This window comes from Strix uralensis, chromosome 5, assembly GCF_047716275.1.
Source record: "Strix uralensis isolate ZFMK-TIS-50842 chromosome 5, bStrUra1, whole genome shotgun sequence".
NCBI classification, from domain to species: domain Eukaryota; kingdom Metazoa; phylum Chordata; class Aves; order Strigiformes; family Strigidae; genus Strix; species Strix uralensis.
The window spans coordinates 25,137,539-25,163,837 of record NC_133976.1 but is presented as its reverse complement, the minus strand read 5'-3'; the positions used below and the strand labels follow the sequence as shown (position 1 = coordinate 25,163,837).

General features: G+C 41.2%; 1 protein-coding gene across 2 annotated transcripts in view; it reads right to left on the bottom strand.

The window, feature by feature from the left end:
* The window catches only part of WASL (WASP like actin nucleation promoting factor), a 51,576-nt gene extending 30,112 nt beyond the window's left edge, over positions 1-21,464 (bottom strand). The window contains exon 1 of one of the 2 annotated variants that reach the window (XM_074870124.1): positions 21,004-21,464. In XM_074870124.1, the coding sequence (XP_074726225.1) occupies positions 21,004-21,123 (120 nt within the window). In that variant the 5' untranslated portion in view covers positions 21,124-21,464. The remainder of the gene's footprint in view (positions 1-21,003) is intronic. The other variant, XM_074870126.1, reaches the window with a different exon arrangement.
* Positions 21,465-26,299: the final 4,835 nt, after the last annotated feature.

The following is a 26,299-nucleotide window of genomic DNA, read 5'->3' as shown; positions in this document are numbered from 1 at the left end:
TACAGCTGGTGAAAAGGTACCATGGGCAGGCATTTTTTAAGATCTACTATGGTGGCAATTCTTATTATGGCTAAGCCAACATGATGAAGCCTGACCAGGTGATGCTGGGGCTCCCGAGTCACTCATTTCTTCTTTGATACAAGATCAGGAAGATAGCCTGCAGTTTGCTTCTAGGGCAACAGTTCAATAATGAGTGCTTGTTGCTATTCATCGACATTAAAACAGTGGTAAGCAATAGTCTTCCTCAGACAGCAGGGTTCGGGAGCTAACATCAAGTACCACTGCACTGTGGAAAACACTTAGTGAGTTGTAACTCTAATCTTGACCACAACAAGGACAGGAAGCCTCAATACCAAGGCAATCTCCAATAGCCTAGCATTATCTGAGTCATGGAAGAAGATATGGAAACTCATTAAGACTCATGAATGAAAAAGACAAGAAGCAGAAGTGAGAATGCAGGGTAGCTAACTCTAAGAAATCAAGCCTAAACCACAGAAAATTAGACAATTAGAACTCAGTGGTTGCCATTTATTTCTCTACATTACAATTATTCTGCAGAAAAAAAATCCCAAATGTAGCACTGACCAATCAAGCAGAAATACTGCTTGAAACCTTAGCTTATCTCAAAAAAACCCTTATGTTTAAGCAATTACACATTTAAATGTCAATAATAAATTCATGTTATTTAAAGCAAACAAAATTGGAGTTAGACAGTGCTAACACCTTCCTGCTGTTCTGCCATCACCTTATCTTCAGTGTCATAAATATATGGAGCTTCCAAAAATGTTTCTGCAGTGCTCAACACAGCCATGCATTTTATCTCATCACTCTTAATACAGAAACATAAACAAAACCTGCTGCAGGAACCAGGCCTGGAACCACCTCCCCTTCTCAGAGGAAGGCCTTTGGTGGCCTACACAACCAAGCTCTGCTCGCTCTTTCTGGCAGTTTCATTTCCCTTCTGCACAGTGGTCCCCTTTCAAGAGGAAAAGTAGCTATTTTCTTGGCATTGAGGATGTCTTCTGCCACGTGGGAACAGTGTGTTCCCTTCCTGCTAGGCCAGGCTGATAACCCACTTCCAGGGTGAATGTTCTCATCACCACGCAATCCTGCAGAAGGCACACATTGCAGTCTCCTCCAACGGTGCTTTTAAATGAACTGAATAAAAAGCCTGTGACTATTCAGATGATCCCTAACTAATTAGGCCACATAAACAACATGCAAGTATGTTTCCCTAACAATTTCCACATTGTAAGTAGCAAAGGCATTTGCTGGAGTAGACAAAAATATCTGCTAGCACTTTCACAGAAACTTAGAAAACTTGAGTTTAATTAGGTTCAGAATCCTACAATATTTATTAGCCCTGGATAGTAGGTATCCTCTTAAGCATGGGTGTCTAGTATGATGGTGAAGGTGCAATTCACGCATAACAGCAAAAAGTACAAACACAAATCAACACTTTCACCAGATTCTAAAGGTCTCAGTAAGTATTCACAAGGGTCAACTTGTAATTAGTTACTTGGCCCCAGACCACAGAAGAGAGAGTACAATAGATGCATCCGACTGTCTTTCCAGCCTTTTCCCCTTTAAGAACAGTGGATCAAGCTATTTATGATTACTGCATCTTGCACAAAAAATCAGTGTGATGATACTGTCTTGATAAGACTCCACAATATTTTGACTACAAAATCAGATTTTAATAAATCAGATTTTGAAACTCTCAGACTGGCTTATAATTTATGTTGTCACACCAGGTTGCCTCCAGAATCTTCACAAATGAGTCTGATATGTGACAGTGTTCATCCACTGGGGATGTGGATACTTCTTGATTCTCAATTTGGGTAAACTGAAATTACTGCAATGTTTAAAGCTATAATAGCTTTAAAGATATATTTAACAAATTACTAATAATCTTATCTTTAAAGACAATTGTGTATTGCAAAAAAGTTATCTTTAGATGCTAGAGACAGGATTTTAAACTAGTTTCCCATCAAAAGAAGAAATACAGAACTTCAGAAGTTTGCTGGCAGATTTTAACACGTTAAGCAGCTGGAAACAATCGTCTAATTTTAATGTCATTTACAGGACATTATTTTCAGAAGACAGACTGATTGCTCCACAGACGGGAAAACTAAAGCAAGTTTTCACATTATTTGACAGAACTGATATAGAGAGCCTTTTGTAAATATCCAATCACATGAGAAAAGTTTTATTTGGTGCAAGTTGAAAAATTACTCAACTGAAGACACCGAGGCCTCACCAGTTATACTGCTTGTGAAATTATTTGCTACAATCACAACAGTGTTCAATTTTAAGCTTAAAACTTTTTCATTTCTTAATTTCCCATGATCACTCACTGATTTAAAAATGGACTATACACAGATGCTAAGAAATTAATATTTTTTTCCACCTATACACAAAGTTAGGCTATGTTAAAAATAAAGCCATTGCATAAGAGATGCTGCCTTTTTCTTATTTGAAGGGAGAGGAAAGAGGAAGTTTTTCTGAAACTGCAAAAAGCCACTTCAGGTATTTCCTATAATTTCTGAAACATGAGGATCTTAATTTAAGTTAAAAGAAAGACAGTTCCACACAACACATTTAAGGGATCCCTTAAAAAAACATTTAAGGGACCAAGAGACCAAACCCATTTTTTTTTTTTAAAAATTAACACCCAAGAACAGATTCCCTGCCTTGTTCTGATCAGCACACAAGTCAGTTGCAATATCCTCATTGAATATCTTTTACTGATGCGGAGAATGCAGCAGTGATCACTAAGTGATGTTACAACAAAAAAGGAATGAAACAAAGGACTGCTGTTTAACAAATCTAAAAAGTGCTATAAAAGTGCTTGTCCAGACTTAAACCTGAAGTTGTCTAGCAAAGTGATCCCTCACTCCTAACCCTTGGTCAGCCAGTTACAGCAACTCATATTTTTCTGAGTGTCTTCAGATACAAGTTCATTTACATTTCTAGTACCTCCCAGAACCCCCCAGTTCAGCTAGAGCTGGCCAACTCTTTTCAAACACTCGTTGCTCAACTGTGGATCGGAGAAGACCAACAATTAAGATGTGGGTAAACAGCACAGCATATAAAACCAAATCAAACAGCACATGATTAACTGAGACATGCTTTTATCAGACACAGAATAAAGATATTTTTAAATCCTACAACCTCAGTTCAGACAACACATGCAAGACTTCAGCCTTCCAGAGATACGACGTAGCCATAACCACAAGCATGTTCCAGATTATAATATTCCAAACTATCTCAGTTTAGCAGGTCATTTACCAGATGACACGCACAACCTGGCGTTTTCAGTGATGAGCAAGCTCAACACTGTCGCTTCCTGTTTACCTGCACAGCATCATTAGCAGCTTACTCAGCTGCGTCTCACTGCTTAAGTCTCACTGCTTAATGCTGCTCAACTCCTGGCTGGCCAGAAAGCAGCAGACACATGACAAAACACAGTTATTTGTGTTTTGTTGTTAAAGTCATACATTTAGTTACTTTCAAAACAACAGAAAGTGTGCTACACACAGGCCATCCACAAATTTGTCACCATAGTACTGCCATGGAGCAAAAATTCTAACTACAGAAGACAGACATTTTGTCTTGCAGTTCCACTCCCGCCCCCAGACTGTCAAGACACTCAGAATCAAGGCATGTAAGACTGTTCCTTTTCAAAGCTCAGGGAATTTTCAGGTTAAATGTTAAAGTCTAATTTAAAATGCCTCAAAATGGAAAGGTAATCAAGACTCCCAAGACTAGAATGATCCTTACACAAAAATGGAGCACTGTACAGATATATAGATTAACTGGTTCTCAAAACAATGTTTCACAGTCATACACAGAAATTGCAGATTGGCGTTTCAAGCCATATAGACTCAAGGCAAGAATTAGGAGTTTCATGCAACCCATGGGATAAAATTGGAGCTTGAATCTGTTTTGTCCTGTTCCACTGCCTACTCGGCTATAAGGGAAACCAGCTCCTCTGATTCAACATTCTCTTCTACCAGCAACCCGATGCCTTCACTCACGAAGGTCCTCTTTCTTCAGCCTTCACCAACCACTCCATTTTCTATGCAATAACGTTTTTCCAGATGCTACATACTAGTTTTATATTTAATGCAGGGTCTTATAAGCAGATCCTCACACCCACTTTGAACACGAGTGTGCTTCAAGAAAATGTTAGAATTCAGAACCTTATCATCCATGAAAAGCAAAACAGGTTTGTTTTGGTTTTGTGTTTTTTAAGAGTTAGATCCACTATATTTCTTTATAGACCCACTTAATGGTAAATGTATCACCATGCTCACAAGTAAAAATCTTCAGAACAACAGTTAAACTGATTAAAGAAAGGATGTGAAGCATAAGCCTCAGGAATTCCTGAATTATCCCAGCTCTGGAACACTCATTAATGAGCCCTTGAAAATGCTATTTAGTATCTACTGATACTCCCAGGTCCAGATTTAAAAAAATAAAAAAATTAATATTTACTTTGCAGAGGTGAGGTTTAGGTGAACTTTTCTTATGCTCTTCACACTTGAGGACAGAAAAAAGTAAGGAATTTTGACTTCAGATGAAATAAAACAGTGTTTTGAAATAAAAAAACCCTCTTTTATAAGAAAGCATTAACTTCATGCCAATATAAAACAAAGAACCCCCTTCAAAATATTAACAAATTTAAGAAAAGGCTATTAAAAGTAAAACCTCTTTGAATAACAGCCAGCAACTGGTCTTGCAATCGTGTATACAACTTGCGTCCTGCCCTGTAAAGCAGACTCAATCCACTTACATAAGGGTACTTAGGGATGCAACCCCCCCTCACACTTTCACTGTGCCACAACTCAACATGTTTTAATTCCTCCTTCAGCAGTTCGCATTTGACTTGAATATAACTGTTATGTTCAGATATAAGGAAACTCATAATTGTACATAAGATTTTATCTTTTTTTACACCACCGAGTCTGCTATGAATAAAGTTATTCCCAGTTATAAGTCTCAAAAAGTAGATATACTATGGGAAAACATTGCATGAAGATTAGTTACATGATCCCTGGCCATATTCAAAGCTCATTCCAGGAATACAATGCTAAAACCTCTTTTGGAGTGGAAGATGTACCTAATAGTGAAAGCATCAGCTGAATGTTTGGGAGACTGCTATTCTTCATTTAATTCTGGCAACAGGCTGTTGCATGATGTTTATGTTTATTTCTCCCCCATGCCTCAGTTTCCTCATCTGTAATACAGAAATACAGACCTCTACCTCTGTAAAGTGCCTTGAGAACTCCTGATGAAGGAAAAAAAACCAAAAAGTATTATGCTTCCACGACAGAAATCCATTATTTTGTGGGTGTGTGGGGTGTGTGTGTCTACATTATCTTCTCTGTCAGTAGCAAAACCAACTTAATTTCCACATCACTAGTGTTAGTTTTCTCCCCCATGCATGAACGTTAATTAATACCTGATAGCCTGGTCACTGTTGGCTGTTTTAGATAAGGAAATTAACATATTCTTTTACCATGAGGGATGCCCCTTAAGTAAAGTGACATTCTTCGCAGGTCCAAAGCACTGCATTTACCAATGGACTGCAGAGGCCAAAAGCCATTTAAATTCACCCATATGTAAACAAACTTTAGTAGTTTGGAAGCAGTGTCACAGAATGGTGGTCTTATGTGGCCAATTCTATGCAAACTTCAGGCTTAAGATAAGTTATGTATTTCCATTTTAGACAAATCACAGCTGTAAATTCTTTGTAACAAACTTACTAATGCTTCTGTAAATCATCATCACATTTTTTACACAGTATATTTAATGCTTGATTCTTAAGATGGGAGAATAAAGAGCACAAAGCACATGAGTGAAAACTTAACAGCAAAAGAAAAATAATTTTTATGAAACAAGAGTAATTTCCCACGTACCTGGCATCTCTCAGAAGTCTCTTCCATGATAATCCTGACCTCTGAGCAACAACCCCCCTCCCCCCCCCGACGTCTCAGTACATAACGACTGAGAAAATCATGAGACTACGCACCACAAAAAAGTGAACCTGATGTTGGCACTACCAGAGGAACTAGGTAATTACCTGACAAAAGTAGTTTTGAAAACTAGGCACTCTATCCTACTTCCAGCACAGCCCTTCAATAAGGGCAATCATCACCATATACATCTAGGTTCTTTTACAAAGAATTTGGCTACATAATAAAAAATGCTAGAGATATTTTAGTTTAGCTTTTTGTATTACTACTTATGCCTCTTAGAAACTGCATTAAGAGCTTGCCCTCAGCCATATCCTGTAGCATGGGCTCTACAGCTCAAAATCTGTGTTTAAATTCTCAGGCCAGGCATTACCATGAGAAAAATCCTCGATTTCTGCTATGTAAGAAAAGCTCCCCTTTACAATTTGTGTTTCTGTTACACTCTCCCCTTGGATTATCTGAATGAACAGTACAAAGGTAATATTTGATGTAGTTTACTGATGGGAAGAAAAGAAACCTTAAGGAAAGGAATTGCTGTGTTTGCAATACTCAATTTTCAATAAATGGATACAACTGACCTCTGCTAAGCTAGGACTTCAAAAAAAAAAAGTTGAGATGAAGAACAATTTTGAAACTCAGATATTAATAACAGAATTGAAAATTCCCTTTCCGAACTTACTACCCACTACTGGAAAATAAATGCAGAGGGCAACTGAATGGGAAAGCTCCTTCCCTGAAGCAGAAATTCTTCCTCTGTACTCCGTAAGGAGTCAGAACGTTACTTATCATGAAGCTGACTGCTCTGCTAGGCACAACCAGAACAACAAAAACGGTAAAGAATCTACTCATTTACAGTTAAAGCGTTTATTTATACAACAAAATGTTGCAGAAAGAGAGCAGCAGGATGTATTTTTCCTCTGCACTCAACACTTTGTGGTGTCCATGTCCAGTCACCAGCTTCCAGTTTAAAAATCACACAATACTTATTTTTTCCTTCATTGCGGAGCTGACAGTACAACTTCACACAGTTCTAATGAGCAACCATAGACAGAACCCAGGAACAGAGGCAGTGATATTGTTCTCAGTCTTTTGTTCTTATATATTCATGTGTTTGGATAGGTCAGAAGAAAAGCATCCCCACAAAAAAATTAACATAATTAGCTCTCCAGTACTGCTGTGTCCCTGTTCATAACTTGTGAACATTGTTCAGCAGCAATAACAAATATGCTACATGAAAAGTTAAAAGTATGAACCAGCCTGAATTTACAGATTATAAAAATTATTTCACTCTACTTACAACAGTATTAAAGTAGCACTAGATCTTGTGTGAGAAACAAAGCTTACAATAAAGAAAATCAATATTTATTAGATCAATAATAGTTTGGAATCCACAAAGTCACACCACTATAATTTTAACATGAATATTTTTTAATATTTAAAATATTTTTAAAACTCTTAGGACAGAAAATATTTGTTTCAAAGAACATTTAGAAGAAACATTAGGTCTGAAACTGACCTCTTTTTGGTAAGTACTGTCTGAATTAATGAAATACAGCAAATTGAGCCAAAATAATAACTTTAATGAAAAAGATCTTAAGATAGCATTGGTTTTGATTCCTATGAAAATGAAATACTGAAAACAATCGAACTGTATTGCACTGGCAGTCTAATCAGCCAGTATCATCACCCTAATCAAGCATCAGATTTGAAGCATTACATGCTTCAGTTTGAATGTCTTTTCTGCAAGTCTCCAAGTCTGTTCTGAAGCTGACAGTAAGGCTAACATGCTCAGTGTCACTGGCTCTTGCTGCTTGGGAGAAATGGCAACAACCTGACTGTCAGGCCAAGTGTTTGTCACTTTTCTGAAAACCTCCACTTACACAATGATAAGTTACAGTGCTTTTTATGACAGTATAAGGACAGCAGGTATATTGTTACACCACACTAACAGAATAAAAATGTTCATTAATACTGGTTGTAACCATTAAACCTAATAAAAAAGGTTATTATAATGACATGCTGATAAAGTTTTCAGTAATTTTTCCAAAACGCCTTTGGAAATGAGATATTCCTCCATAAGGGCACTGATGCAACTTAAACCCCCAAGACTGAAAGAAGGTACGTACCCCCTGTCAAAGCAGACTCTGGGTTTCCAGTTTTTATATGGATATTCCCTTCCTTTGTGATCAACTAACTACACCAATTGCTCTGAGCACCTGAACAGCCTCAATCTGTCAGCATTGAAACAAAAAGCTCTTGATGTTGAGTGTATAGAATACCAGTCCTAGGAGTATACAGTTTAGAGAAAACAAGCTTATTACCCGATTAAGACAGAGTTCAAGAAAAATAACACCCTACTCAGAAGACTTTATATGAGTATAGAAATAGAGTATCTCTTCCAGACTCCTGGAAGAAATAATCACAGGAGTGAGACCTACATAATAGCAATGCTATTGCTAGAGGTTCAGCACGATAAATTTTATGAACATCAGATTAAAGTCTGATGTTCATAAAGTATAACTGGGTCCTCGAAAGACATAGGAATTAAATTATTTGCCAGAAACTTCAAGGCTGTGGTACAAACACTGATGATCTTTCTACCTGAAGATGGTGATGGGGGTGTGCCAGTAACCCAGCTAGACCTTGAGCAAGCTGGCGGGGGGGGGTGAAGTCTTGATTTTTTTGGTAGTCCAAAATTCACTCCTGGGGACATGGACTATTTACAGAAGATGAAGCAGATTTACAGAAGAAACTGAAAGGCTAGCCAACTTCACCAATGAAAGTGTCCCATAGAACATGTGTTATTCAAAAGTGGATCCTTCAGAAGGCGGCCTCTGCCATCCACCATGGGATGTGCAATATGATACAGAACTTGAGTTTTGTATTAGCTAACGTGGAACTAAGATCTTTAAATCTGCCCGTCCCCATGTAAAAGCTTCCATGCTGCAACAAACACTACAGTCCTCTGAAGAACTCCAGAGTCAAAGTGGTATGTCAGTCACCTCACTTCAGGACCAAGTTACTCTGACAAACCAGGGCACCATGTTGCACTTCAACAAAGTGCCCAAAGCATCTGAAATGCAAAACCAGACTTGATGATGAATGGCAGACATCCTTATTTATGGCTGGTTTGTTTATTTGAAATAAACCAACTATGTACACCCTTTGCTAATTCAGACTTGCATCACAGTGATATTGTCTGTATGTGGTGACCTTGGAGAAGATGTTATTTCCAGCAACACGGATGTTGGTACTGCGTCATTTCATTGCTAGAGCAATTATCGCAGCCAGAATTGATATGCAAGTCACCATCCTGAAATTAAGACTAAAAGCACTCAGCTTCTGAATATTGTTATCTCCCTTCTGCTCTGAAGCAAAGACTACCTGCTGTGGGAGTACTGCTTGTACAGTACCAAGCATCACCAGTTCCTGCCAGTGCTGACTTATAAAAGCAGATACTGAAAAAGAACATGGCTTGAGGGGGAAGAGATCACAGGACACTAGGGGGAAAAAAGTAAGGTAAAAACTTCAGGGAAGCATCTACAGAACTGAGACATCTAAACACTATCTAACAGATCTAGTGATGTAGAAGACAGAACTGAAAAGGTTCCTGAGCTCACACCTTTACATCCAAGACAGAACCAATTATTAAGGTGAGACACCAGAACAGAGTATGTGACAATTAAACTATCATTAAATATGCTACTTTACCCCCTAGAACTGTCTCTGGAGCTCAAGCAGGAAACCAATTACTGCATCTGAACTGACAGAAAACTGGTAAAACGCTCCAAAATGCAGCTGCAAGGAAGATTCCAAGAGACCTCAGTACAGCCCTGGAGTCTCTGAAGACGCACAAAACTTTTCTTGAATTGCTTACAAACTACTCATCAAAAAAGAAAGCTCTAGACAGAAATTCATTTTCTTGGTAGGCCAGTGCTCTGTAATCAAGTAGCGCAGTAAGTGAAATGCAGCAGCCCTTAAGGTCACCCCTGTTGTACCTAACACAGCCTGTAGAAGCACAGCTACAAGTTAGCCAGATCTCCTTACCAGAGGGCAAAATAATCTTTTTTCTCCTGAAATCGGAGAAGAGGATGAAGAACCTTATGAGCTTGTGTTCGCAATATGTCAGATGCACTCGATAATTTTTCCACTGCAGTAGGTTGTTACGTGCACAGGCACACCTTTGTCTGCTGGAAACTTCTAGTCACCTGCATTTTCTCAGGTTTCCAAAAGCAAGTTCTAGGAGCAGAGAGACAAGATTGAATTTTGTTGCTGGCAGGAAAACCACGTTCAACTCTGGCTTGATGTCAGAGAGGACAGTTATGGGACCAGCAGCAGAGCTGACCCTTATTCTGTGACGTACATCCTACTGACAATACTAGAACAGATAGCTCACGTCCATCTCCCCACCCCAAGCACTACAATTGCTTTTGTCTCCTGGTAGCTTCACCTGGTTGTGCAAATATTAGTAGCTAGGACCAGGGGCACTTTCTGGATCTAGTGGCAAGTGGTACTGCAGAATGCACATCTGTACAGAAGAACTCTCTCCCTCCGCCCAACACAACACAACCTGGGTAAGGCCCTATGCATACCGTCTATTAGGAACTGTGTTTACACTATTCTATTTCCAAAACCATGCTCAGTAATTTGAGTGAATACTAACTAGCATTACCCAAACCTGTGTAAGGAAGTGTGCCAACAAATTATACACCATGGACAGTCATAGAACAGTGCCTGAGTTCGTGCTACTGCCCTACTTAAGTTTGTTAGGATCAATATGTTAGCACAGATGGCTGACAGACCAGAGGTGAGAGAAAGGACAAGATCCATCTTTCTGCTACTAAGCTTCAATGTACACTGGGTGGGTATCTTGCATTTTGAGCCTGTCAGTTCTGGTTACTGAGGACAGAAAGGTATGGTCCAGGCAGGTATGGCCAGTGTGAGGGATGGACCCCTTGGTTACACAGGATGAAGCTTGGAGCAGCAGCAGAAACACTTGTTCAATAAGCAGCTCTCATCTAAACAGTACGAACAGAAGGCAGAAGAACAGACAGGATTTGTTGTTTACAGGCAGCAAAGACCGGAGATGTTCGAAGACACTGTTAAGGAAAAGTCTCAGTGAGGAACTGAAGCATTGAAAGAGAGACCTCCTAAATGACATAAAAAGATGAAGTCAAAACCACAACATGGAATAAGATCTACATTTCCTACAGAAACACTGAGCACCAAATCCATCTCCATTCATCCTATCAAACAAAACTGTAATGCAACTAGGTGTGTTGCATCTTGTACACACTTGAACTAAGGCAAGGAAGGGCATGCTCTCTGCAGAGATTCAGATGTATTAACAGTCTCCTAAGTATATAAATATTGGGACGTGAATGAGATATGAACAAATCTCTCAAAAACAAAACTAAAATGAATTTCTTTTAATAGATAAATGGTTTGTTGAATCACTACTGAGTTCTAGAGATCAAGCACAACCAGCATTTTCTGTTGCAATGACACTTTAAAACCTTGTACAGTTTTAAATGTAAAGCTCCAGCTACACAAACTGAGAACAGTGCTAACAGTGCAGTGCAACACTTAGAGGCCAACATTGTTTAAGAAAGGTCAAAGTGACAACATCTATTGTATGACTGAAAAATACTGGCTGATGTAAAACTGCACAAAATTAAGCCCCAAATATGTATTTTTTTGAAACTGTTAATAGGTTACTAAAAATAAAAACACTAATGACTGTGTGCCCAGTTATAAAATTAATTTCATACCAGAGATACTCTTAACTACAGAATAAAGACAAATAAAGAAAAAACAGCTCTGCATTTTATTTGTTAAAAACTACTGCTTCCTCCTTTGCAAATGCATGGGGAAGCTTTTGCCTGTGGTATTGCACAGAACACATACCACTACAGGATGTTCATAGTTTTCTTCCTCTTTTCAGTTAACCACAAAAATCAAGCATAGTTCTACAGAGCGAAGCCTATTTGGATGCCTTTGTGTATATTTAGTGTCATAAGCCAAGTGATGTTTCTGTTTGCTTTGGCTGACTGAGGGGGAGTAAAGGAAAAAAATGTCTACTTACAAAGAATGACCACATCTTAGCTGTGCTCAGAGAGAGCTGTCACATGGTTAGCGGAGCAGGAAATAACTTACAGTTCACTCAAAGCAGGACTAAGCAATTCTGTGGTTTCAAATCTGAGCCTGTAGAGTTGCTGAAGCTGTATCTTCCAGTATACAGTTTCTTAATATAGCAGCTTACGAACTGGAGAGTCTGGTCCTCCCTGGAGAAGCAGCATTGGAGGGTGGAGCAGTGCAAGAAGCCTGAGGAATATCACACTCTGGTTTTTGCTTCCCCCTCTCTTACCCACCAAAATTTCTCTTTTCTGTAACAACATTAACAACGACTTTGTGCCAGTGAAGATGAAATAGGAGAGAAATGTCTAATGGCCGTATCTCAGGCTGCAGCAGCAAACAGAGACTGTCTCCTCTCCTCATCTCCTTCCTCATGCAATGCTCTGTTGAGTTAGAAGAATACAAGCTATGTCTATCTGGGTATGAGTAGGACGACATGTCTGATGAAATACAAAGTTCATCAGCAAGGACAAAGCACTTTTGGAATTGAGAAGTAGAGGGGTAAGGGAACGGAGGGAAGAATGGTGAGGAAGGGAGACACTTCTAGATGGAGATCTTTGTGCAGATTATGGATGCAGGGGCTGAAGGGAGAAAGGAAGATCCTGGAGGCACTTGAGGTACAAGGGGGAAAGAGGAAATAAGGGAAGGAAACCCTTTTGCTAGGACAGAAGGACAGAAAACTTGTTAAAATAGAGCATGTACGATAAGAGAGTGCAAGGAGACCCTGATGAAAGCTGAGACAAGATTCAGAGGACAGAGATCACTGTTCAAGACTTTAAAGCAAATCATCAGGATGGGGCTTACAAAAGAAATAGTGGTTAAATTAATTCCTAAGATATCATTACCAACTTTACCATACTCTGCTGTATAAAAATCTTTACTTTCTACGCAGAAACTAAGATTCTTCTTAAGTCAATATATTACTCCTTCCGTTATAAAATGCACTAAGAAGGTTGTAAAACTTCTCTTACTTTTCTTTATCCCTAACATTGAAAGAAAGATATTAATACAACAAATTAATACTAATCTATTTTCTTATACACAAATCACATACAGATAAATAAATCTCTTGGCTGTCACCCTGAGGGGGGAGAAAACTTTTACAATTTAGTGCCAAATTCTCATATTCAAATATTCTTGTTGTTCTTCAGCATAGACAGCAAGCCAAGTACTAGGCCTTGTTACTTAATACTCAGAGAATGTTATTTAGGAATCCATATTTTGATTTCACCTATCTTCTAAATAACCTCACCAAGTGCTGGCTAACTTTCTGGAAAACTAATATTGATAATACCTGAAGTAAATGCATTTTTTAAAAGTGTTTGCAATCTTAGAGGCAAGAGTTACCTTTCCATAATTAAGAGTTCAAATAATGAAATATAGTTTTCTTAGCTTTACAAAGAGGAGAAAGCCACCTTTTCTTTTGTTAGGTTGGTGTTTCTCAAATTGCAGGCAGAGTACTCCCGCATACAAAACATGCTTGGTAAGCACAGGTATGTTCCTGTATAACTATACCACTCTTATGCTGCATAATGGCTAGAGTAGATAAAGTCGATAACAAGAGTAGATAAAGGCAAAATAACACAATCACATTGAAGGGAAGCAAGATGAATGCAGGGGAATTCTGAATTACACAAAGTTCTGAAGGGAAAAATGGTGTGTGAAACCATCTTATAGAAGTGGAAACACAACCTTGAGTAGCAAGCCTTAATGGGATCTTGCAGCTTTAAGCTAGACACACTGGAGAACCAGAAAATGCACTATTTCTCAGAAAACTTAAAAGAAAAAAAGCTACCTTACAGTGAAGATTTTAAGGATGTCTGAATGAATAGTACAGGGAAAACAGTCTCACCGAGGTGGGGATGCATGTATGAAAGCAAGCGTCTATGGTGAGCTGCAATCTGCAAATCTGCCAGTATGTCGTGGAGCTCTGCAGCAACAGTTTCCTTGCCAGTAATGATCTTCGCCACAGAACATTAAGTCTACAGGAACTGTGCAATTAATGAACTTCCAGAATCATATATTCTTAACACAGGCATTCTAATTTGAGATGCCTAAAGTGTCATTCACTGCATAACCACGAAGAGGTGTCAGGAAAATTGTCTACCTTTAACTCACGGGTAGCTGAAAATAACACTACTAAATTTGAACAATTAAGCAAGTGAGCAGCTTTCTAAGAAAGTGTCCCTGTGATTGTTTCCATTACATCTCTTCTTTTTCCATTTGGGCTTTCTAGTACACTGCTCCTGTTATGTGAAGATCACAGCACACTTCAGGATCTTTGAATTTAACTGCAACTGTCCCTGAAGGTAATGGCACACCTACTGTGCCCATTTTATTGGTTATCCAGGCATAAACATGATGTCTGGAAGCCACAGAATGTAGAGTGGCAGTGTACTCAAGTAAATACCTTGAGAAACAAAACTATCTTGTACAGCATCCGAGTCACGTCCCACTTCTGGATCCTCTAAATCCACTTCGAATTATTTACTGTTACAAGGAAAACCAACAGGCCAATTAAAAAAAAAACCAACCCTCTGTGTCCAAGTAACACATAATGCCAACCTTTCTTGAGAAAATTGTACCCTAACCCACCAATAAGCAACTCTGTCTAGTGCCCATGACACACTTTTGTTACTTCCTATATTTTATTATCTAAGTATTAGGGCATGAAACCCTAAGTCTCCTGCACTATACTAAGTTTATTTCTGTACTACAAAGATTCTTCAAGAGACGAGCCTGTGAAACACGCTCACTGGAAGAGAGGACACCATAAATCTTACCAGTCTTACCACGTGGCTTAAAGTGAACAGCAAACTTATGACAAACTAAGCGCTTAATATCTCACCAAACCCCATCTCCACTGCAGACAGCACTACCTATAAAAGGTCAATGCAAGAATCAAGCCTTTCGTCATGTTGGTTTATGAACCACTGTGAAGTTCCTAGATGACACTCACTCATCATACACAAACCACTTCAATGCGTCACCCATTCCAGCACTGAGCTAGGAGCTGCCAGTGGCAATTGCTGCCATTGCTGGCACCTGCAGCCAATTACCAATGATAGCAGTAAACAAGTTTTTAATTCCAGCACTACTAGAGACACTAATAGTAGGGCAATAAGGGTCATAAGCTCTACAGAAAAGACAGGGGAGTTTTTTCAGGCAGAAGTACCTGAACTCCTCAGAAACAAGATATCTGAGATCTAAAATTAGAACATTCTCCATTATCACCTTTTTACCTTGAAATTGCATGGTATAAGATGGATCTTATACACTCTACTTGCTACAAACTGCTTTTACTAAACCTTTGAGAACCCCCAAAAAAATATTCACAGAGGAAACACTCTAGTGATAACAGATTCAAATCGATATTTATGATCAGATAATGCAGAGAAATCACATCAATTCTCCATTAAAGGAAAATAAAATCTTTCATTTACATATCTGCATGAAATAGTAAACTCAATCTTTATCTCCTAACAAAAACTACCTCTTCCTTAGGTGTTCTCCTAAATAAGTGGTAGAAATCTTGTAGTCAACACATGACTGTTCATTTGAATCCTAGATTAAAACTTTGTATTCTTCTAAATTCCTCCATCTGATTCTTAGCTGTGAAGAGTTGGTAAATTACAACACAACAGCTTGTGACTACAAATTGTTTTCATCCTGTTACATCTGTACACTATAGGATTCCAGAGCACGTTATAGGAGCATGAGTGGTATACTTGACCAGCTGATTAACCACAGATATGCTAAAAGACTTTCAGCACTTGACTACCTCCAAAACAGAGAAAAAAAATCTACAAAGTAGCTCAGAAGAGAATGCAAGAGTGCTGAAGCCTTAATAGATCGAGGTACTTGTCTATATTACTATATCACCTTCTGTTTGGCAATACATAACACTTCCGAACAGAGATCTACAGTGACTCAAATATGTGGTTGGACTCATCCTGCATGTCAAGAAACAAATTTATGTGTTTAGAACATCAGCTACAAGGATGGTCATGAGAGATGTAACCACTATAGTCACTGAAGCAAAGACAGAAATTCAACAGATAATTGTTAAGTTTTTTAAAGTAAGTTGAATAGGAGATTTAGATAACAGCCAGTGATGTCTACTGACAATGATGGGATTTTAATACCTAAATCTCTTTACTTCTGAACTGAATCCCACCCTTTGTGAACGGACGCTTTGTCTCACATACATACAGCTATGAGATGCAATGCCTTGTAGAGTGTTCACAGGTGGTCTCAAAACACTTCTCATCCATGGGCAAGTAATCTATTTACAGCATAGTTTACTACCTTAGCTTAATAGCAAGCTGTAAGGAAAAAAAGCATGAGAAACACTTTATGATAAGTAAGCCTACTGTAGATACATGGAGGCAGTTTGAGTATAATGGCTAAGCCACTTGCTCTGAAGAGTCCGATCTGACCCATTCCTATGAAAATCAGTTTTGTAGACACAGGTTTGGTTCAGAGGAACTAGCAAAAAACAACGTAATTCCCTCTAGAAGGGAAGATTATTGCTGAGAAGTTGTTTGGGTAAGTGACTCCAATGGATACTAGTGAGGCATACAAAGATGTTACATGTCTTTTGTTAGAACAGGCATAACTCTCAATATTCTTCTGTTCCACAAAATTCTATCCTTTACAATTTGTCTTCTTCCTCTGCATCTCATTTAAAAACACATGCAGAGATGAGATAACCACCTCTGAACTGATGACTCAGTTCTTCCTATCTGTTCAAGAGACAACTGCTTTTCAAATTACAATCTCGACCTTTTTTGGATGTACAGCATGCAGCATAAACTTCTCAGCCACAGAGGTTGCTCAGACCTGTAGTCCACCTTCAAGTCTTAGTTCATGCTGTTTTCATATGCATAAGTAATCTTACAAGTCCTTTCTTGATAAAACATTTAACTCTTATCAATTAAGAGCTATAAATACCATTCAGGTTTTTATTTTGTTTTATCTCAACTATTACTGTAATTTGTCCTTTGGCTCTGACATACAATCTTATTCTGGTCGCATGCACTTTAAAAGCAGCCAAAACAGTTTTCTTAGTTTACTTCTGTGTCACTTCTCTTTTTGCATTCTTTACCAGTTCCTGTTTACTATATCAACCACAGCAAGATCTTACAAATAACAACCTATTCCTAGCCTTACTTATTACACCTAATCCAAGTGCCGAGTCTCACTTCTAAGTGGTATAAAACCCATACTCCATTACCTACTTCTAATGTTATCAAGTACACATTTCTCATGTTTTAAGACCTCTCACACATATAAAATTATTTCTACAGAATAAAATAGTTTTTAATCAGTGACATTACTGACCAATATTAATCATGCAAATTTTAAAAGTACCCTCTTTATTAAAAGTTATTACTGGGACACCTAGCATTTGCTTTTCCTTACAAAACTCATTGTTTAGGACAAAATTAAAGTGACTGATTTATAACTAAGCACACTTAAGCAAAAACTTCCAAGTTTGGCATAACCACAAAAATATTTCATTAATATGCACAGAAGTAATCTCATAGCCCACCTTAGCATAAGTTTACATAGACTTTTATTTCTACACTATGATAAAAAATAATTATGGAAAAATTTCTAGATAGTAAATTTTACATCTGACCTAGTTAACAATGTCATGTACCTGAACGAAAATTAGTTACATGCCTAAGCAACAATGAAAGTCCTAAAGAGCTACCTTATGGTGGATACCTACTGCAAGTAGTTCTACATTTGGATTCATATTTCAACCAAATTAACAATAGCTGCAGCTTTGACTATTAGCCAGTGGCTTGGTTTTGAAAACCCAATCTGTCACGGGCAAAGGTATTTTAATTGCTTATAGATTTAGATAAGCATTTTACAGCTCAGCAAACAAGGGGGAAAAAAGGGAGTTAAAAAAAAAATTCAGTAACCTTCTGTATGCACATTTGCCTACTAGTCAATGAGATTCCCAAAGTATCAGTAGTTATCCAGAAAATGGTATCAGCTTCAGCAACACACAAAGAGCAATGGCTCTTCACCACTTCCCCCACTTCCAGGTAATTTTTGTGTTCACCTGTCATCATTACTTAAGATGCCATTGAAATTATGTCAGTATCGGAGTTCATAGGTTGTGAGTACTCAATCAAAATAAAGCTAGTTGATAAATTCATTCGCTTTCCATAGAACAAAAATCAAGTAGTTGAATCCTCAATGTTATTTCAAAGTAGCTGCCTTGTTATCAGTAAAAAACAGAGTCAAAAGAAAGACTGTTGAAATAAATCAGGTCCAGAACACCACATGCTTTCTTAACCAAGTCCCTCAGGACTGATACTATCACTATGCCCTCCATAAGAGCACTATAACTTATTCGTACAAAAAGAGTATCTAGGATCATAGTCTAATATCTCAACTGTTCCTCTGGCATTCTTTTCACTAGTGATCTAAACACAAGGTCAAGTAAAATATAACCTAAAATTCTGATGATATGGCAGATGCACATCACATCCAGTAGCATATCCATCACCCACACTGACAGAAACACTACCTGTAGCAGGCAGGAAGCACAGACAATTCAGCTGATGGGAAAGTAAGCTTGTAGCATCCTACAAAACTTGCAAGATCTTCCTTTCTTAAAAAAGGAGCATTTACAGTGTGAAGTTTCACTAATGAATAATTCAGACATGCATATTAAGAGATCAAATATCATGTACATTACAGAAAAGGCATTTTTCAGCATAGTGTGCCAACACTGAGTAGGGCTAGAAGGTCAAGAGTATCAAGAGTACTATCAGGCTCTGACAAACAGACACCATGGATTCAAGTTAGACAGCCGAAGTTGTTACCATCTCCAGGTGCCCCTGAGGGGATACTCAATCTGATCATTAATTAGTTTCTGAATTGTCATTGTGGCTCATGCCACAATAAACCAAAAAAGCCTGGTTAAATATCTCTAGAGCTTCAACACCCAAGTCCTCAAGATCAAGCAGAGACCCTCACTTATAGTAAGATGAGCCTACGCTTAATCTAGAGAGCACGTAGGACTGGGGGAAAAGGGGAAGAGAATGGGCCACAATTAGAAGATCCTCAGTTGGATAATCAACCGAGATTCTGTGAAAACCACAAGAATGCGTAGTTTCAAGAAAAATACAAAGCAAGTTATGTCTAGGAAGTTATCAACCTGTCACAAGTCACATGACACCCAGATACTGTGAAGATATTTACCTCCAATGTCTGCTTTCAACATGCTATTTATGCAGAAAAGTTGAGAACTTGAGTAGGTGAGTGTTACAGCTGAGTATAACAAAAACAAAAAGTATGTTCACTTGACAAGAAAATCCAAGTTGTAGAAAAACAAACTGGAAATCAACTTACACACACAAATTCATGCACCATTTTTTAAAATTTAGACAAGTTTTATATTTTTTTGCAAAGGAGCTAAACATATGGAAAGTGTGCCTGAATGTAGTTCAATTAATTTGTTTTTTACAAATCTATTACTTTTCAAAAAACATGCTTTACGGTGACACCTTCTGACCCATTTAACTTAGTTACTGTGACAGCATTTTATTTAACCCACTCCAATGTAAATATCACCTACTTCCTGTTCAGTTACTACATCTTACGCCTTCCTTGCAACAGTCAGTTTCATCAACAATACCATTTCAAAGTCCAAACAGTTACGTAGAACCATTATGACTGCACGGATATCCTGCTCTAAATCACAATTTTAAGTTCATTACTCTCACAGAGTTGCAGCAAGATGCATGGTGCCTAACATTAGTATGCTAGGTGTTGGACACAAGGCATCAGAAGACAGCCAGGTAACATAATTTTCAGTGGCTTCCAAATTAAAATATTTTTTCTTCTTTCAAAAAAGCATTTTAAAATCTTTTTCCAAGCCAAGATTTTTCTAAAAGCTGCTTCTTTTCTAAAGAAAGTGGTTAACTTGTGAGCCTTCAAGCAGTTAATACAGATAAGCACAGTTTTATGCTGACATGCAAAAAGGTATTCTGAAAACGAAGAACTTACTGATATACTTGGTAACACATTTACTACAAGGCTTTTTCTTTTAACTGTTATGTTACCTTTTTATACAGATACAGGAAAAGATGCAGTATTTGAGTACATGAGCCTGTTGTTTAGACTAGGAGGAGTACAGACTAAATCCGAGGCAGGCCTAGCACTGATACCAGCCTTCCTACAACTTCATCAACGTTGCTTTGTTGTACCGCAGGTGCACCTGGGGCTCGTCCCGGCCTCGTCCAGCAACTGAACTGTTGCCACCGAGCCCCGCGGCTGCTCCCTCGCTGGCCAGTTCCCCCTGCAGGGCGCGGGTCGGCTGCAGGGCAGGGGTGAGCCCCACCAGCCGCCCCCCGGGAGCTCCGCGCCGATGGGCAGGGGAGCGCGGAAGGACGGAACCCACACCAGCGTTCGAGGCGGTCTCGGAGCCGTCCCGGTGCTCGCGGCTGCGCCCGGAGCCGGCCCGGCGGAAGGGCGGGCAGCCCCGCCGGGCCGGGCCGGCCGAAGGGGCCCGCCACCCGCGCTGCGGGCCGCGGCCGCCGCCATTCGCTGCCCCCCCGCACCCCCGCTCCGCTCCCACCGCCCGGGGGGCTGCGAGCGAGGCGGGCAGGGAGCGAGGCCTGCGGAGGCCGCCCCCCCTCCCGGGCGCCGGGACGGGGCAGCGGAGCGGGCCGGGCCGGCTCCAACTTCCGCAGCCCTCAACTTCCCGGCGCCCCGGCCGGCCTGTCCTCACACGCCCCCTGGCCGCCCCGGCCCCCGGCCCTCCGCGCCCGGGGTGGGGACGGGCTCGGGGTCCCCGGCCCGGGACAGCCGCGGGCCTCCCCCTCCCCTCCCCTCCCCGCCGCCGCGGGCCGGGACTCACCACGCATTTCTTGCCGAGGAAGCTGAAGAGGCTCTCGTTCTCCTGCGGGGTGAGCAGCAGGGAGCCCACATTGGTGACCCGCCGCGGCTGCGGGGGCTGCTGCTGCGGGTTGCCGCTCATGGCCGGGGCCGGCCCGGCGCTGCCCTTGCCTCCCTGAGACCGTCGGCGCCCGCGGCCCCCTCCTCCTCCTTCTCCGCTGCCGCCGCGGCCTCACAGCAGCCGCATCACGGAGCCTCCCTATCGGGGCCGGGGAAGGAGGGAGGTGGAGAGGCGCGACGGAGCCTCAGCCAGCTGCCGGCGGCCCGCGGGGGGGGCGCCGGGGAGCGGGGCAGCCGTGCCGGTGCCGCTCCGCGCCGGCGGCCGATCGCGCCCGCCCCTCCAAGAGGCGCTAAACTTCCAACTCCGGCCCGGCTCCGGCGGCCGCACGATCCAACATGGCAGCGGGGGCGGGCGAGACCACAGCGCGCGGCAGCCAGAGGGGAGCCCGGCGAGCGCTGCCGCCGCGACCATGCGCCGTGCGGGGGGAGGGGGGCGCCGCCTCCCGCCCCGCCGGGCCGCGCCGCGCCTCGGCAGCCCGCTGGCGACCGCCGCCGCCCGCGCCCTCCCCCTCGCTACCTGCCCGGCCGGCCGAGCGGCTGCCGGGCGGAGGCGGGGAGCAGGAAGATGAAAAAGAGGAAGAAGAGGAGGAAGGAGCGGTCGCCGCCGTCCCCGCCGCCTGCCCCGGATAGGGCCTGGCGGGATGCGGCCGCACGGCGGGGACCGGCGCAGCGCTGTCCCGGAGGCGGCGGGGAGGGGCAGGGCGGGAGGGGGAGCGCGGCCGGGTGCGCCGCTGGGTGCTGCGGGCGAGGGGCCGTGCCGCCCCGGGCGGGGGGGGGGGTCCGGGGGGGTCACCCCGCGCGAAGAGGTCCCGAAATCCGTGAAACGGCACCACTGCCTGAAGGGAAGCTCGTTACCGAGCGAGCGCGTGGGCTGGCCGGGCCTCACGCAGGGGTTGGGGGACGGGGGTGTGTTGGAAGCCCTTCCATTTTTAGTGAAACCTGATTTAATTTATAACTCAAAAATCTTTTCATCTTTTGTGAACGGAGAGGAAAATGTTTCTCCGTGGTTCGCCATACAAACTGCCGAGCCGGTTCATTGTTGGTGCCGCGGTGCGCGGGGCGGCTGGTTCAGGCAGTCGCGGCGGGGCAGGGCCGGGGGCGGCCGGGCTGTGCGTAGTCCCGCAGGGAGGCGGCAGGGAGGTGTCAGCCCTCACGCTGCCTAACGCGGGCTGCTGCAGCTGGAGGTGAAATACCTAAAAATAGTAGTAGGCACTTCAGGCTCTCCGGGGGTCAGCTGCTGAGGAGAAATCGTATGCAATCAGCAGCCTTTGTCAGCTAGATTCCTCTTCCCCCTGCTCTCTCTGTGTGACAGCAGCTAGCTGGGATGGAGGTTGAAGACCTTTCAAAGTCTGAAGATCCAGAGCACAGCAGCCTTACGCTCAGCCTGGCTTTCAGCTGCAGGAAAGAAATGCTTATGCTTCTCGCGTGCAAAGGTGAAAACCAGATGTCAAAGTGAGCACCTTGCTAGTCTTCTCTGTGTTCTTAGGTGAAGGATGTGTTGGCTTCACATCCTCTGTTAATTTCATGGTCCATCTAGAAGGTGCTAAAGCAATCCTCCCGAGGTGGTTTGCTTTGCTTGTATTGTGGGAAAGAACTGAAGAAGCACAGGAGAAAAGGAACTAGAGAAGCACAGGAGGAAAACCTGTGAATACAACTCTTTGTACGAAACTGTACTGACTTCCTATCTTCCAAAAGATCAGGCAGGAACAGGTGGCAACCCCTTCTGTTCTGCTTACAGGCCCTTTTCCCTGTACTTAAGAGCCTGTACCTGTGTCCAAAGGTGTAAGGGAGGAAAGTGTATGATGGAAAATCCTGAGCTTCCAACATAAAAAGAATTTAAAATATATGCATATACAGGACTCCTCAATCTGCAGATCTTACAGAAGTGGCTTGGGCCTTTGCTATAAAGGAAAAACATTAGGAACCAATGCTTCCAAAGTACTTCTCAGCAATCCTAGATTCTTAAGTTTTCATTCCTTTCTTGTGTAATTATGTGCATATTTTAGTGGAAGGGGAAATATTTTAGCTAAAGAATATTGGCAGCATTTTGGTCATTGAAGATGTACATAAAAAGGCAAAACACATAGAAGCACTTTACAAGGCACGTAGTATTTTTTAGGTTTTTTTATTTCATAAAACAAACATTTTATAGCCAAAGCTGTTTCAAGGGAATTTATGTACCTCTGTTGGTGGTCACTGTAAATAGCTAAAAATATAGTACACCTTCGATGGGTACATGCTGCTACTGTCCTCACCTCTCTGACCACTTATGTTCCTTGATCTTTTTTCTCATTTCTGTTAACTTTTACTCTTTGTTCCTTATTGCATAGGTCTTGCCATTCAAAGAGAGTTCTGGGTGTTACAGGTGATATGTTTTGCTTCATACTGTTCTTCTCAGACCAGCTGGCTTTTTCTAAGGGCCCTTTAACCTTCAGGCTCTATTGTTAGGATTTTGTTTGCTTTTTTAATAGGGGTAGGCAGGAAAGGGAAGAAAAAAAAGGACTATTTTCAGACCCTGTACTTCATTAATTATGCAAAAGCTGTTTCTGTTTTTGTATCATGGCAAAGCAGTGAGTCCTGAAGAGAAATGGAAATATCAGTATCTGGTGGTAAGTCCAAGGGACCCACTGAAGAATAGATTTTTGCCTTTGATATTTACATTTGCAGTAATACTGACAAAGAGCTGCTATTCCTGCATAAAACATCCAATTTCAAGCAAAGTTCTCTCAAGGAAAGGCACCAGCTAGAATTACCTGTCTATATTTTGAAGAAATAGCAGTGCTTTTTCTGATCTCTGTTAGGAAAATTGCTGTCACTGTTTATCCAAGGCTTTCCTCTGAATTTCTCACTGTCGTCCTTAGGGTTCAAGCTGTGTTACTCGCTGCAGAGGTCTGTAAGCTTTATGGGAAGCTGCTCTTCCTTTGTATTTTTCCATTACAGGATACCAGCTCTTAGCACCAAGGTACTGAAATACATTGAAAGTGACATAACGTGTATCAAAATGAGCAAGTGTAATGATTTTAAATATTTATAAGTACTTAATAAACAGTTTTTATTATCCTTGCCAGGCTTATTTTTGACACAAAATAGGTATCTCTGAATTTTCTCTTTAAATGTGGACCTCTACAGTAATTTCTGATACTCATACTTTGAGTTTCAGAGTTTAAATATTCACACAATTTCAGAAATAACATTCTGCAATTGCAAATGGAGTAAAAGTGTAAGGAAAGCTTTCTACTTAAGTTCATTTTTCTAACGCTACGTTTTATCAAAGTCTGAGTTATCTAAATGAAAGAAGTTACTTCTCCAAGGATTTATTATTTTTTAGTAGTGTCACTGCATTTCCCAAATCTTGATTTTGGCCCAGTGCTGAATTTAGGTCACGCGGTTTGGTTTTCTTACTTTCCGTAAGATGAAGAGACAGTTGATTACACCAAAGAACAAGCAGGCTTAAAGGAGAACGTGGCTCCATAGAAAAAAATTTCCTACCGTCTCTCTTCCATCTCATGCTACTCTTGGTGACAAGTGGAGCAGCCTGGGACAAGTGCAGACCTCGCTGCAGCAACCACATAAGTGTGACTGGGGGAGGTCAGAAGGGAGAGCATATGATTACTGGCACCGCACGGGAGGGGTATGTCAACAGGGCAGCCCAAGAATGAACAAAAGGGAGGAAGAGCTTGTTTCCCTCAACATCTTTTTTTGTTGGGCCTGTAGAAAACACCAGCCCACTTGCTGCAAAACCGCTTGTGGTAACCAAAAAGGAACTCTCTCTGTGGTTGAAAGTGGGTTTTGAGCTGTGAAGACAAGAGTTCTCTTTTTTAAGTAAAACACATTGTTTTTCTCAACAGAGACCTCATCGAAGAGGATTGGGTTTGTGTCATTACTGAATCAATGGCAAATAATGTATTAGTTATTTTAATGACAAGAGGTTCATTCACTTCTACTCTCTGGGCACTGAAGCTTTAAATGTTTAGGAATCCCAGCCCGCTCTGGAGGTAACTGAATCATCTATTAAATTGCGGTTCATTTCAGATTCAGTCACTGCATTTCGTTTCTCACAGAGATTTTATATTACCTGTTTCAGGCGGGTAATAATCTGGAAGAAAGAGGAACTGGAGCCCATGGTGTTTTATTTCTCTATATTGAACTTATATCTTGTAGATTTCAGTTACAGAAGGACATGAAGTAGCCACAGAAGCTGCGAAGTTGACAATTAAGTTTTAATTAGTCAGGAAAGCCTCTGCTAGTTCCATATGGATGTGGAAGTGTAGCATCAGTAGTAAGAATCCTCTCCTTTTGTGGGCCGGTTGTGCAGCAGAGCGTCCTCGCCACAAGAGTGATCAGGCTGGAGCCTGAGAACCAATGCCGCGGGACAATAAGTTCTTTCATTCCTTGCACGAATGCCATCTTGGGTGCCAGCTAGAACTTTTTCTCTCCCTGTAGTGCCTGTTACACGTGTCTTTCTGTTTGCTGTATCTTTTCTAGCCCTCATTTTCAACCTCAGAGTGTTTACTTGAAGGAAAGTAATTTGTGCCCTTCCATTTTGCTCAGCAAAGGATAACATTGATTTTGTTTTGGATGTAGAATTGTACTTTCAATATGCTGGGGTAAGATTTGAGCAATTCTGGTTTAACTTTGAAATCAGTTATGGGGACATCTAGCTCTTTCCAAGAGCTCCTCTACAATTCCTTTGTGGCCTGAAGCATTGGACTCCCATCACTCCTTTTCAGGACTGTGGAGAAGATGGACCAAACAACATACTGGAATTTGAGGCATCCTCTCTCTCCTCTTAATACTTATTTATTGATCATTGCTTGCAGTAACTGTGGAACAGTTTTGTAGCTGCTCTGCGAATTGGAGGAAAACGTTTTCTTGACCCAGCCCAGCTAGCATCTAGCCTTTCATCAAAGCTCATATTCAGAATTGTGTAGTGCAGGGTTTGCTGAAACACTCTTTATTCTCTTTGCTTGGTTTTATACCTCAGCAGAGGTGTGACTTCTGAGTTTTAACACCCAGCCATAACCATGAGTGGAGAAAATAGGTTCATTTTTGATTTATCCACAGGTATTAAAGAAATGTTTATTCCTTCCTCTAAGTTTCCTGACAGTTTTTAAACTCAATGTAATGAAATCTCCCTTCAGCCATTAATCAGCCACCATAAAGATCAAGAACTTCACCAGTTATAAAAAAGAAAAACA